At 42.7% G+C, this 15,564-nt stretch overlaps 1 protein-coding gene across 1 annotated transcript in view; it reads right to left on the bottom strand.

The window, feature by feature from the left end:
• LOC131478702 (histone-lysine N-methyltransferase PRDM7-like) overlaps positions 1–15,564 on the bottom strand; it is a 37,527-nt gene that overhangs the window by 21,300 nt on the left and 663 nt on the right. Inside the window, exon 2 of the mRNA XM_058659287.1 lies at positions 14,111–14,231. Within this exon, the coding sequence (XP_058515270.1) occupies positions 14,111–14,231 (121 nt within the window). The remainder of the gene's footprint in view (positions 1–14,110; positions 14,232–15,564) is intronic.

Below are 15,564 nucleotides of genomic sequence, written 5' to 3'. Positions count from 1 at the left end.
GAGTTGCCCAGTGGAAATATGCAAAATTGGTCGGATCCAATTATTATCACCCAACAAACTCTGCAGATCATTCAAAGTCTTCACATCACTTAATCTGATGGTCAAATTCTGAGGGGTGACACCAGTTGGTAAAAGTTGATGGCCTAAATACTGATAAGGAAAATCTGTCTGAATTTTATTCGGGGCAACAATCAACCCGGCTGTGGCTAAAGCCTGATAAATACATTGTGCTGCTGAGGACAGAATGGAACTGGTTTCAGCCACAATCAAAAGATCATCCATATAATGGATTAAATAAATATTTGGAAATTGTGATCTAATTCCTTTTAAGGCCTTATCCACATATATCTGACAAATGGTAGGGCTGTTCATCATCCCTTGTGGGAGCACGACCCAATGGAAACGTTGGGAAGGGGCCTTTAAATTGATGGATGGTAAGGTAAAGGCAAAACGTGGAGCATCTTCTGGGTGCAAGGGAATGGAGAAAAAGCAGTCTTTTAAATCAAACACAAGCATATGCCAATCTTTTGGTATTCCCACAGGAGATGGCAAACCAGGTTGTGTGGCCCCCATAGGGGCCATGACGGCATTTACTGCACGTAAATCTTGTAAAAGCCTCCATTTATTATTTTTCTTTTTAATAACAAAAATTGGGGTGTTCCAAGGAGAGGTGGACAGAACAATATGTCCAGCCTCAAGCTGTTCCTTTACCAACTCAATTGCAGCCTCTAATTTTTCGCTTGAAAGGGGCCATTGTTCAACCCAAACTGGTTCATCTGTTTTCCATGTTAATTTAATGGGTTCCACTAACTGACGAGGCTGCTCTACAATGGCCCCTGCGAAAAATGTCCTAACCCTGTCACAGACTGGTTGGGGGTCACCTTGAAGATGTCTGCCCAAACCTTTTCCAGGAAAGCATCCCTGTCTATTAAGCATATTTGGCACAGGCTGAGAGGTCAATACAACATTCATGGCACTCAACAAATCTCGTCCCCACAGATTGATAGGAATATGTGGTAAGACATACGGCTGGAAAACTCCTGAATGCCCTTCTTGATCCTTCCACCTTAACAACCTGGCGCTTTTCTGTGGCTGAGAAGTTCCTATCCCTTGGAGAACGGTTGGGGTGGCCTCTAATGGCCAGGAACTTGGCCACTGTGTCTGGGATATAACTGTGCTATCAGCCCTGGTATCAAGTAAGCCTGTGAATTTTCTCCCTTCTATCTCTAACTGTAAGGTGGGTCGGGTTTGCATGTCAGAAACCCAACATGCTAAGGGGCCAGAATCTCTAAATCCTCGTTGTCTATCTCTCTTAAGAATGGGGTTGTCAGTTGGAACCTTGGGGATCAAGATCAGCTGGGCAAATCTAGCTCCTGGTGGAATGATTATAGTGTCTTTAGCTGATTCTGCCATGACTTCTATTTCTGCGGGGGTATCCTCATCTATCCCTCCTGGGAGTACTCTGATTCCATGCATAGTAGCACTACTTCTTCCTAGGATAAGGCCCAAGGTATTCTTAGGCAAGGGCCCCTGATTCCTGTTTTTATCTGTTGGGGTCCCAGGAGCGGGGTCAATACCTCTCCAGAGGTGGCACAGAGGTCTAGTCCTGCACTACCTGGTATTGCTCTGAGGAGGGTTGAAATGTCGGTGTTCCTCGCCGTGGGAGAGGGACTCTGAAAGGAGTCTGCGCTGTTCCGGAAGTTACAGGTGTCTGCTGGGCTCCGTACACCTGAGGTTGGGGGGCCCGGAGGGGGCCCCTGGCCCCGTTTCCCGATAGGGAATTGCCTTGGGCATCATATCTGGACCTACAATCACTGCTCCAATGATAGCCTTTATGGCATCTTGGACAAAGATCTAGGGCCTGCAAGGATTGTGGGGGTGATCTTCCTTGTCGCGGAATTTTGGGGCACTGCTTTTTAAAATGTCCAGCCTGTCCACATCTGAAACAGGTTTTGGGAGGCGCCCTAGGGTGGGGCTGAGGGTGTTGAACAGCGGCTGCTATCACTTGCCCAAGGGCATGGGTGGAGTCAATATGTCTGCAAATTTTAAGATAATCATGCAGGGACTTATCTCTGTGGGACCTGAGAGCATCCTGGCAATATTTATTAGCATTCTCAAAGACTATATGCTTAATTACTGGCATTGCTGGTTCCACGTTACCAAAGATCTTACTAGCAACTTGCATAATATGGTCCACAAATTCTTGAAAAGGTTCTGTAGGGCCTTGCAAGACCTTGGAAAGCTGGTCTCCTGTATTAGCGTTAGGTAAGGCCTTCCAGGCTCCAAGGGCTGCATTTGCTATCTGTGCATAAACTCCTAGGTCATAATTAACTTGTTGTTGGATGCCCTCAAAAGGTCCAGTGCCAGTAAGCATTTCAAGGCTTCGATCTGCATGTCCCCCAGCCGCGTTCTGCTCAGCAAAAAATCTGCACCTATCTTGAAAGTCCCCTCTCCATAGGAGAAAGTCGCCACCATCGAGAGCAGAGCGGCACAATCGCATCCAATCACTAGGAGTAAGATTCAAACTCAAAAAGGATTCTATGAGTGCAAGAGTAAAGGGTGCCTGGGCACCATAATCTTTAACAGCCAGCTTTACATTTTTGAGGTCTTTAAATTGAAGGGGCTGATGCTCCCGGCGAGGGGAACTTCCTCGAACTGGGACCTCTATTACAGGGAAGCATCGAACCCCACCCACCGGCTGATCAGTGAGGCTGTCACTCCATGGCCGCATGGGGTAATTATTGGGTGAATGGCCCATGGCTTCCTCCTCAGGAGGAGTGGTAGGGGTCACAAAATTAGGTGCATATGGTGGTGGTCTTGAACTGGACAATTTGCCAGAGGAACGTGCACCTATTCCTGTTTCTTTAACTTTCTTTTAATGGCCCTAATTTCCCGCTTTAAGAAAACCTTCTCTTTATCCTTAATTTTCCGCTTTAAGAAAACCTCCTCATCTCATTTGTCCTCACTCTCTTCCGAGGAAGAGGCCTCGTTCTCATCTGAAGAAGAGGCTTCGGTCTCCTCTAAAGAAGAGACCTCACTCTTCTCTAAAGAAGAGGTCTCACTCGGGGTGGCCTCACTCGAGGCTGCCTCATTCCAGGCTTCCAAGGACCGTAGAACTTCCCACCCCTGGATTGCTTCAAAAGTAGTCTGTACTTCTCTTAACTGTTTCTCAACTTTCACTTTATCAGTAAATAATGAGTCATGGACTAAGCGCCACAAAGAAAAGTTAACAATGGGGAAATTATCTGGGTCTTTTGGTAAACAGGATTGTAAATTGGCCTTAACCTGTTCCCAATCGGAAATATTCAAGTAGCCTGAAACAATAAACCAAGGACTACTAGATTGAATGGCTTTAACAAAATTTCTAATCATTTTAAATTTAACTGGCATCCCCAGTTGATGTAGAAGTTCTTCAAGCTCGGTAGCCAATTCATCCCGGGAGAATGCAGAACCCATTTTATCGTCCTTTTCGCCAGGTAAATTAAACACCAAGACCTAACTATATTTCAAAATAAATCTAAAACCTGACTATACTTCTTAATAAATTGAAAACTTACAAAATAAATCCAAAACCTAGTTATATTTCAAAATAAGTCTAAAACCTAACTATATTTCAAAATAAAATTAAAACCTGACTATATTTCAAAATGAAACTCCCTCTCCTACCAGTTTAGGAGAGACTTACAGTACGTCCCACTTACCTGAATCAGCTGGCCAGCCTCCCGGGACGACCCTTCGTCATATCCTCTCTTTCTCAATCTCGGTGGGACCTCCACCCGCCCCTTCCTAAACCCTCCCCACCCCATTTTGGATTGCTCCACCTTGTTGCATTTCCATAGTTCAAATTCAGTTGAGATTCTTTCATTGGAGGTTTTGACTAATCATAAAGTCCAGCATCTTATTGTACTGGTAGGTTCGATGACTTCTTGGTGAGACCATCTCTGGTCTGAAGGTAGAACCAGCAGAGTATCATCCCAATCAGGTAAAAAACCCAACATAATATTTCCAACCATTTACAACATTATGGCATTAATTGACATGGTATTGATTAACCAATATGTTACTAGGGAAATGCAGGTTCTCAATCACAACCTGTGACTTCTTCATACACATTTCAATTTTGGTTTACATTCAACCATGTTCTATATACCTTAAAATGGCTATATATTGCTATTCAGCTCTCTTGTCTATTTTAATGTTAGTATTCAGCATCTTATAGCAATGAAGCATGATTTTGCTGAACCTGGTTACTTTTCGGGTAGTCTAACTCTATAACTTTAACAGGACATATGTCAACAGTTTAGGTGAACATTTTTGGGAGGGGTGTGCAGAGAAATCTTTATCACCCCAGAGAGGAGTAATTGATCTTTGTGTCCCACCCAGTGAGTTATAAGTGCATCCCGGCTGACCACTACCTGTCTTTTTCTAAGCTATCCTAGTTGTTCTCTGTCTATCTGTTCTAGTTTGTTCATTTGTTTGTTTGTTATGAGGGGTTTCTGGAGCGATTCTGATGGTCCTTACGAAAGAGGGTGGGGACCCAAAGTTGGAAGCAGGAAAGGGCCAGAGAAAGCTCCTCTCGCTAGTTCTGAAGGAAGTTTACTGTTCTTCTGTTTCTGCGGACTGCTCAGGGATTCTGGCTGTCGTTCCAATGACCCTGGATCTTGCAAGGCAGGAATTGATCTTCTTCCAGCCCACATTGTAGATCCAAATGGGGGTGGGTGACCTCAGAGTTCTTGGCCTCGGAAGGCACTCCATTTCCCCTGTGATCTCCTTGGTGCAGTAGGGATGTAGTCCTCGGTGCTCATACTGATAGTCCTTGATGAGGCTCTGGGAGTCTTCAGGGTTGGGATACAAGCCTCCTCCTGTCCCCCTGCTCCACTCTGGGGTGCCCCCCTGCTGTATGCTTATGACCTCATGTTAAGAGGCTGTTAGGATTGCTCCTTATTCCCCCCACATGTCTTTGTAGTTTTGCTATTTTCTAATGCTGACTCAAGTCTGCTGTCTATAAGTTACCAGTTATGATCCTGATAGGTTATACTCCCCGTCTGCCTCACATCTACTAGGGTGATGCAAGATTTCTCTGCTCTCCCTCCCCATTTCCAAGTATCATAGGGCCTTACAAGTTTATTAGGTTTTACAATTCTTGATGTAGATCATAAGCAATCTGACTCATATCGATTTTTGGTTCATTGGTTACTTCACAATGTCTTATTGCATGAGATACAGGCTGTTTGTGGTTGAAATAATATTACTGTTTTCTGGATCGACATCATTTCATAACAGCCACATCAATCACAACAACAACAACAACACCAACAACAGATTATAGCATCCTGGTAAAATAATGCGCCTCTGAGTAACCAACACATGCTTAACTAAAAGGAAACACAGAAGTCTTTTGGGAAAAATGATGCCATCGTCTACTTCATGAGCACGTGATGAATTCTAGTAATGAAAAGAGATTATTTGGAAGCAAGCAGACTGACATAAAAACATCAAAACATATCAGAAAGTGTTGCAGTCTGGCTTGACCCTGTGCGTTTTGTCCCAGTCCACACTTGTGCCAAGGGAGACAACTGTATCCTGACTATACGCAGCCCCTTTCCAGCTCCTGTGCCTCTTGGTGGGAACCTCCACCCAGCTACAGCATTCCCTTAGACCCTCAACCACAGCTTGTTCTCAGGCAGTGATCTGCCTGCCTGTGGTTTCTCTGACTCAGCTTGGCCTAGCCCTTCACCTGTCACAACCTTAGCCTTAGACACTGTGGATCAGCATCCATGGCTCATGCAGACAAGTTGGTATAAAAACTTAGTTGGGCACCCAGCGGTGTGGCCTAGTGGCTTAAGTCCTTGCCTTGAAAGCCCCAGGATCCCATATGGGCAACGGTTCTAATCCCAGCAGCTCCGCTTCCCATCCAGCTCCCTGCTTGTGGCCTGGGAAAGCAGTAAAACAGGGCCCAAAGCTTTGGGACCCTGCACCAGTGTGGGAGACCCGGAGGAGGTTCTAGGTTCCCAGCATTGGATTGGCACGTACCGGCCCACTGCGGCTCACTTGGGGAGTGAAATATCGGATGGAAGATCTTCCTCTCTGTCTATCCTCCTTTTTGTATATCCGGCTTTCCAATAATAATAATAAAATCTTAAAAAAAAAAAAACTTAGTTGAGCATGTCCTGTGCTCCACCCTGCTTACCAACCTTAATTGTGGGCTAAGGTGTGCTCTGTATTGCCCGGTGCACCCATTCCATTGCCATTTTAATACATTGACCAGCTGTTGATGCAGCTTTGCCCAGCCTTTCCGACCCCCAGTTCACCAGTGGGAGATATAATTGGCCTGGGGAACTTCACGTTTCTCCCCTTTGAGCCCCTCCCGGATCCCATTCTCCTACATGCCACTGCGCTTTGGGCCAGTGCTGGTGCAATCTGGCACTCCCCTTTGCCCTGCTTGAGCCGGTGAACGTTGTAGTCCGGCCTACCCCGAACCCACTCAGGATGCACACTCGAGTGCCGCTGCCCCAACTAGTCCAGATTGTGGTCGGTTCTCAAACCTGTGGTCAAAGGCATGCTTCCCAGTCACACCTAGCTTAGTCCATCACCATTCCATCTCTAGAAGTGACCTGTGGGGCTAGAATGTCTATAGGGTTTGGCCCTCGCCTCCCCAACTGAGTCTTCCCCCAATATGTTTCTCTGGTGTGTTGCTAATGTCATAGTCCTGCTTAAAGTGACCGGACTCCGCTGGGTCAGTTCTGTTTCCAGCTCTGTCATCCACCTGGACCAACGGGTATTGTGTTCCGGCTCGATCCTACCGACTTCACAATCAGTCTCTACACAAATCAATGTGAGCTGTAGCCCTGTTGGGATGACTCGGCACAACCTCCGCCTGATGCTTTCCATGCATGTGAGTGAGTTACTGCAGTCTTGTTCAGTCTGTCCTACCTCTCATTAGACTCTGGAAATTATTGATACATTTTGAAGCCCAACTCGACCAGACCAGCTCTCTACCCAGCCCAGATAAATACTGGCATGTGCGTTTCTGTTTAGCTACCCACCCCTATCTTGGTTTCATGTTAATTAGAGGGGGTAGTTACCTAAGAGGAAGATGCCCACTATCTCCCTACTAGGCCACTCAAGCTTCTGGGTCTTAGTTTGGTTGGCCAAGGTTCCAATCCCTCCCCCACTCGCCCCACCTCTAGCTTATGGCCGAGGGGCAGAGCTAGCCCTCCAGCCCCGTTCCAGAGGTTCCCTCATGGTGGGCTTACCCGGGGGGAGTTGGTAGCTCTTGGGCCTGGGAATTAGGCAGGGATCCCCTCACTGCCTTGCAGCGGTGGTCTTGGCATGCTGAGTCCTTGTTTTTGGATCCGTCCTGGCTGGGCCGCTCCTCCAGAGTCGCACTTCCATTAGTTTGTAAAATTCTTATCAAGCCATTTTTCTGAAAGCGTGCTATATATCTGGGCCAGATTTCAGGGCAATAGGCACACAATAAGGTGTCCAGAAATGGCATGGGTTTAATTGTACCCCTGTGCACAGTTAAATGCCCCCTCACTAAGACATTATCAATAACATTAACTCTCAAGTGCATGTTGGTTGCAAAAGCCATCACACAGAGGCAAACAATGCCTCAATAGATTACAAAATTCTTAGTGCGGTGGTTGAGTGTCCATGCTGAAAGGCGGTGGAACTGTGTCAAGGTGGTCAGAGAGAAATCCACCAGGCCCTGCCAAGCAGGGGAGCTGTTCTCTTCACATCTTTGTGTTATTCAAACATACTGCACGGACCCCAGCAGGAAGGGAGGGAAGAAAGGAGGGAGAATTGTACACTCCTTCCCTGCTTAGTTTGGCTCTAGAGTCCCCAGTGTGCAAGACTGACTCAGACATGAGATGAAAGCATTTAAAAGACCTGAATGATTTGTTTGGGAAATAAATCCCAGATTTATATTTGAAAGGCAAAGTTAGAGAGGGGACAGATAGAAAGCAAATTTTTTGTCTCCTGGTTCATTTCCCAAATAGCTGCAAAGCCAGGGCTGGGCCAGACTCAATCCAGGACCCAGGAGTCTCTTCCAGGTCTCCCGCATGGGTGCAGGGACCCAAGACCCCAGACCATCCCCCGCCGACCTCCCAGGCCACAAGCACGGAGCTGAAATCCCAGGTTTTAACTTTTAGTTCTCAACTGTCAGTGTCAAACTCCCTGTTGGGCTTTATTTTTTCAACTCTCCTTCCTTCCTTCCCTTCTCCTGTCCTGTCCTCTCCTCTCCTCTCCTTCCCACTCTCCCTTCCCTGTCATCCCCACCTCTCTCTCTCTCCTCTCATTTCCTCTCATCTCTCTCTTCATTCTTTCCTCCCAGTTTATCTACTTATTTATTTGAAAAGTAGAGCAACAGAAAGAAAATGACAAACAAGGGGTGAATATGTGAGAGACATCTCTTACATACTGCTTCACTCTCCAAAGAACCCCAGTAGTCGGGAACACCATGTTACTGTTCCCTGGGTGGCTCGGACTCCAGTATTTTGGCCATCACCCACTGCCTTCCCAAGTGCATCAACAGGGAGATGGATGGGAGGCAGAACAATTAGGACACTGCTGGTATGGGTGGGACATAGTATTGGTAAACTGTTCCTGCCTTCCCCTCCACCCCTTATTGGATTTCATACGTAAAAGTGGGTTAGGTCACTCTAAGTGCTTCAAGGTAGGGGATGAATCTACCCAATGGCATTCAATGGCTGTTCACAATATATTAGCAAAGACAACAAAATATCAATAGTTTATATTTGGTCTTTATTCTCAGGATGAGACCAGACTTTGGTCGTTGAACGTGGTGATGGAAAAGCCTTGTTGAGACTCTGAGGAGAGGCCTGAGAAGATTCTGTGGGGCACAGGTGATATTATCTAGAGAAAGCTCTAGTGATGATTTCTAGAGAAAGCTCTCCTCAGGTGATATTTTCTAGAGAAAGTTCAAGTGAAATTTTATAGAGAAAGTTCTCCCTGGTCCCGAAGGACATTTATTGTTCTTCTGTTTCTGCGGACTGCTCAGGGCTTCTGGTTGTTTTTCTGATGACGTTGGTTTCTGCACGGTAGTGTTTGGACTTCTTCCATCCCCTGCAGAAGCTCCGGTTGGGGGTGGGTGACCTCAGAGTACTTGGCCTCCGAAGGCATCCAATTCCCTGTGGCCTCCTTGACAGTTGAGATATAGTCCTTGTTGCTTGTATTAATAGTTTGTGGTGAAGGTCTGGGAGCCTTCATGGTTGGGATCCAAGCTTCCTCCTTACCACCTGCTCCACTCTGGTGGGCCCCCTGCTCCACACACATGACCTCCTGTTAAAAGGATGTCAGGATCACACTCGATTCCCCCCTCATGCATTGGTACAGTAGTTTTACTATTGTTTAGTGCCGCTTTGAGTCCATTGTCTATGAGTTGTCAGATTTGATCTTGATAGCATTATTTGGGATCTGCAATCATCAAGAAACAAAGAAAAGCACAGGCCCAGATGGTTTTACCGCAGAATTCTACAAAACATTCTAACCAGAGCTAACCCCAATACTCTACAAACTCTTCAAAACAATAGAAAATGAAGCAACTCTTCCAAACCCATTCTATGAAGCCAATATCACCTTAATCCCCAAACCAAACAGAGAATTAACAGAGAAGTAAAACACAGACCGATCTCCCTGATGAACATTGACACAAGATTCTCAACAAAATCCTAGCCAAGAGAATACAAAAAAACATCAGACAGATCATCCATCCAGACCAAGTAGGTTTCATCCAGGATGCAGGGATGGTTCAATATAAGGAAATCCATAAATGTGATACATCACATCCAAAAACTGAAAAGCAAAAACCATATAATAGTATCAATAGATGCAGCCGGTCCTGTATATAAACTAAAATTGAAATGGCAATGAGCTAATCATAGATTGTGGTAAAGAACTTGCTTTTTTTTTTTTTTTAACATACTAGTTACTCAAAACCATGTCAATTCTGTAATGATGCAAATTGCTGTTGATGTTATATTGGAACTCTTAATTGACTGGGATGATATTCTACCAGCTCTATCTTCGGACCAGAAATGGTCTCCCCAAGAAACTGTTCAGCCATTCTGGAAATAAGCAGCTGCACTCTATGCTTGGTGTATGTTTGCAAGGAAAGATTCTTGATTGAATTTGAGCTGCAATACAGCATCAAGGTGGAGGAATCCATCTGGGGGCAGAGGGGTGCAGAATGGTGAGAGGATTCCCAGAGACTATGAAACTGTCACATTATGCAAAATAATTAATGAAAAAAATCATACTCCAGTTTTCTGCCTCACACTTTGAAATCTCAAGGTCACACAGCCCCTGTGGATACTGTAGGAAGACTATTCTCAAGTATCATAGGCACCCATCTTATCAGTCAAGTGCATTTCTCTCAATATGTCATATTATGTCTTGACCACAACAAATACATTATACTATTAAAACATTAAACTCAAATTCCAAAGATTTTTGAATGTATGAGATGAAAATAGTCAAATTCAATAGGAGATAGATTCAGAAGTGGGCAAGAAACACAGTTTTGGCTATGTTTACATCCCTTTGTATATATAAACAAATAGCATGAAATAGAGAACACTTGTAGAAATCTTAACAGTAACGATGAAACATTCCAGAGAGAAAGGCATCTGTGTAGTAGAGATGATCACACCAGACACACACTGAAACAAAGTTGGGTAAAATTTATAAACACCTGAATGATGATATAAACTAACAACAAGTAAAAGCATACGATGTAAGTTGCATGCCAAATACACCAAATGACCTTTTCCATCTGTGACTGCTCATTATCCAGGCAAGCACATCAAGAGAATGACCATTCTCTTTCTGTGTTCAATTCCTAAGCTCCCAGTCAATTTCATCTCTAACCTGGCTGCTGCTGATGTTTTGACTATCCTTGGGGTTTGGATGGCATGCCTGTTTGTTGACTGCCACATGTATATCTGATTTCTGTTGTGCTGCTGTGCTCTGGTCACTTCCGCTGTATGCAGGGGATTCTAGGAATTCCACTGCTCTTGGCTAGATTTCTTTTCCTGGAATCTGCCCTTTGTGATTCACCCTTACTAATGATTTCCTTCAGTTAAACCTGTCTGCACCTTATACTGTCATCTTTCCCCTTCAATACTTAGATTCTGAAAGAAACAAAATCCAGCTCAAAAATTACACCCCACATCTATGGCAGCCAGTTGAATGCAAAAAGAAAACACAATGAAAATCAGATAGGAAAATAATCAGCAACTTGAGGAAATGACCAGTACCTACTCAGACACAAATAATAATTAACTAAGTGCTGCACTCAAAATGGAGAATTGCAATCATTTCCTGAGAATGTGGGAAGAAATTCTCGCTGATCAATGTGCAAAGGACACAAATTAGGTACTGAAATGCTTATGGAAAAATGATAATATCAGATTGTTAGTTTTCAATAGTAAACCCATATGCAAATGGCCTTTAAAGTCTTAAACCAAAAGATTATACTTACCTACCATATTAAATAATAACATACTCCATTTGCTGTCTCAAAGTATTGCAACTCACCAATAGAAAAACACTGATACAGAGTGAAATAGTGGTAGAGAAATTCCATGTCAATTTAGAAAAACGGACATCAGTGCTTCAGATATCAGAAAAAATCATAGAAGAAATGAAGATGTGTTTCAATAACAGATAATGCAATAATTCAATATAGGGAAATGCTTTTAGAAGGTATATATGGACCAACATCATGGCACCACCTATTTAAAGCCTTTGTTAATCAATGTAAAGTAGGACAAAGGATTCAATACAACTATAGTCAAACATTTAGATATTTTAGCATCATCACACCCAACCACCCAAAAATACACACACATCAAAAACAAGAGAAATAATATACACTATGGAAAAAGATACCTAAGACTGTAAAAACTGAATTGTAGAATGTTTACTTTGTGACCACCATTACATGAAAAGGAATCAACAGCTAATGAAACTGTAGGAAGTGTGCAAAGAAAGAGAACTGCAATAACATGCTCCAGGAAGAATAACCGACCATGGCAGATATCAAAAGAAAACTGAAACATGCCTGGAAGTGAATGAAGATAACAACACAGCAAGTCACAACTTGTAACAAAAAAATGAATAAGATAAACTAATACCTATAGTGATAATCTGAAAAATAGCAAATAAATGATTTCTTAATGCCACATAAACCTTAATCAAAAGTGTAAATGAGGACAGTAGACACAATACTATCCCTGATTAAATGAATTGTGAAAATTCTCAACAAGTACTAGCTAATCATATCCCTCATCTCACTAAGAACATTACCCACTTAGAGAATGTATGAAAGTTGTGCAGCGATTATTCCTATATAAGATCAATAAATATTACACAACACTTCAACCTATAAAATGAATGAAAGCATTGCTTAACTCAATACACCCAGGAAAACCATTGGTTATAATATAATAGGCTTTTAGCTGAAAACATAAAGCAAAGTTGGAAATGAACAATGTTTCTCAAAATGAGCAATGCTTTAAACACACATAGCTCAATAATATATTGAACAGGGAAAAATTCATAGATATATGCTAGGATCCTGAGATAAGGAAAATGCACTCTTTCATTCCTGTTAGTAAATAGAATCCTGGATATTTTAATCAAAGAAATGAAAATCAAGTGGATACAAAGTGTAAGAGAGGAAGTCAGGAGAATATTTGGGGCACATCAAACTATTATCTGCACAAGGGAATACAGACTACCATAAGACTACTACTAGAGTTCACAGGAAAGTTTAGGGGTTATTGTTAGGTAGAAAATCATCCCGTTGAAGTTAGCAAATGTTGATATGCAAGCAGCCCTACGACTGTGAAAGAAACCCAATCCAATTCATGTATGATGAAGAGAGATAAACTCACGAATCATAAAACCAACTCCTTCTAGGAGGGTGGACATGTAGCTAGATGAGCAGACTATGACGAGGACACATGAAACAAATAGAAGCAGGGTTGCACGAGTGCTCCCAAATCTCTTAATGTCTCAATGAAAGAACAATTGCATGATTCAAAATAGCAACTGTAAGGAAACTCAGTGAGTTACAATAAAGAAGGGCAAATAGACAAGAACATCAATCCAAGATATCAATGAAAGATAGTAAGTTGATTAAGCTGATTAGGAATAGCCATAAGATTCAGCAGGAAATAGTCTCTATCAGTGAACATAATAGGATTGGTAGTTTTATCAGCAGAATAGACAAACTGGCTAAACTGCTGCTTGTCAAAATGTCTCCTTCTATCAGTTGTAGCATCATAGGAACAAAGCTTGATGATTGCCTCAGAATAATAATATGCATTAGTTTCAATAATGTGTGAAGACTGGTGTGTTTCTTTTAACTATTTATTTATTTATATTGGAAAGGCAGATTTAAAGTGTGAAGGAGATTCAGAGTGAAAGATTGACCATCGAATGCTTCAGTCCCAAATAAGCCCCAATATCCAGAGCTGAATCTAGCCAATCTGAAGCCAAGAACTCAAAGCTTCTTCCTGATTTCCCACTTGGGAGCAGGGTTACAGGCTTTGGGCCATCCAGTACTGTTTTCCCAGGTCACAACAGGGTGCTCAGTGGCAATTTCAGCAGCCAGGTCACTAACCAGCATCCATGTGTGATCACAGCACATGCAAAATATGGTTTTACTTATTGGGCCAATACACCGGATTCAAAGTCAGTTGTCTTTATGTCAATATCCTCAATAATTTAAAGATACTCTAGGACTTGTGCTTGAATATTAATAAATACATAGTATTTCTTAACAGTATTTAAGGTTCTTGCATATTCTTTTTTGAGGTTCTCTGGGCAACACTTCCCTGTAGACCTTCTAGATGAATCTTCCATCACAATAAAACAAACTGAAAGTTGGCTTAAGATTATAGCTGCTGTTGCCTTGAGAAAGTAGATTCAAACTAAAGCAAGTAAATACTCTATCTATTGAATATGTGTGTCTTCTGTTTTTAAAATGTTAATTCTTTGTCAACAAGAGAAAGTGACAGAGACAGCATAAAAGAGGGACACAGGGCAATGGTTAAAGGCTGAAAGATTAAATATTCACCTTGCACATGCCACTGAAATCCACATAGGAGCGGCTCTATCTTCTCCTAGCAGGTGGCCAAACTCCAGCTTCCCAAGAATTGCATCAAGATCAGGTTGTTCTTCCACAGCAATTCCTATTTCTGTAAAACAGTGATTGTTAAGGAATATCAACCTAACATCAATGGTGAGATGTTTCTCAGAGACTAGATATTGGATGTGAGTGATAGGCAACTGGCGATGTGATCCTATGCTGTCCTGCATACTTTTCTTCCTGTTGGAAATAGAGCATGCTGTTTCTATCCACATCTCTTCTTGCACTGAATATCACCAAATTCACTAGAGTGACGGGAATATTTGTAAGCTTTTTTTTTTATTAATTGCATTGCATCATGTGACACAGATTCATAGGCTCTGGGATTCCTCCATGCCCTCCCCATGCCCTCCTCCCTTGGTGGGTTCCTCCAACTTGTGGCAGTATTACAGTTCAAATTCAGTCAAGATTCTTTCATTGTAATCATATACCAAGCATGTACTCCAGCATCTTATTGTCCAGATCAATTCAAGAGATTGTTGGGGAGACCTTCTCTGGTCTGAAGGTAGAACTGGCAGAATATCATGCTTATCAATTACAAGCCCCAGCAGAACATCAACAACATTGTACAACATTATAGAATTAATTGATACAGTATTGAATAATCAATACATTATAACAGTGCAAGTTCTAACCACCTCCTGTGATTACTTCATTGACACTTCAGCATTTATCTTTGTACTCAGCCTGGCTGCTATACACTTTAAAGTGTCTATAGGCTACTATTCATCTGTCTCTTATCTGTTTTCATTTTATTATTTAGCTGTTTATTGTGTTGTTGCATAATTTTGCTGAACTTGGTAAATTTTAGGATAGTTTTAAACTGGCTTATAATTGTAATCAGGCCTTTGTTTACAGTTGAGGTGTAGAACTGTTTTAGTAAGGGTGTGCAGAGAAATCATCCATACCCTAGTGAGGAGAAAGTAATCTTTGTGTCCCATCTAGTAAGGTATATGTGAATCCATGATGATCATATCCTGTTTAGTTCTAAGCTTTCCTTGTATTTTTCTCGGTTTCTATTATATTTGATTATTTGATTGATTGATTGATTGATTGATTGATTGATTGATTGATTGATTGAGTGAGTGAGAGAGTGAATTTTGTGGTGTGAGGCTTCTGGGCAATCCTGAAGTTGAAGCTTGACTTGAGCTTGACTCTTGGAGGTCTTATTATTCCCTGAGTAGGACACAGATGTGCTGTGCATAGGGCCAGGACTTGGGTGCGAGTAAACGCAGCTCCACCCAAACCAACAGGACCCAAGGCTGAGGTAACCATGACTGATAGTTGTGGCTCCTTCCTCTGCCGTGCACCATCAGTTCCTAGATTGCCAACCAGCACTACTGCTTTCATCATAGCATCATCAGAGAGCCAGTACCACACAG

The sequence above is a fragment of the Ochotona princeps genome, chromosome Y (assembly GCF_030435755.1).
Source record: "Ochotona princeps isolate mOchPri1 chromosome Y, mOchPri1.hap1, whole genome shotgun sequence".
In the NCBI taxonomy this organism is placed as follows: Eukaryota; Metazoa; Chordata; class Mammalia; order Lagomorpha; family Ochotonidae; genus Ochotona; species Ochotona princeps.
The sequence above is the reverse complement of the archived record's forward strand: the minus strand, read 5'-3'. Positions and strand labels throughout refer to the sequence as shown.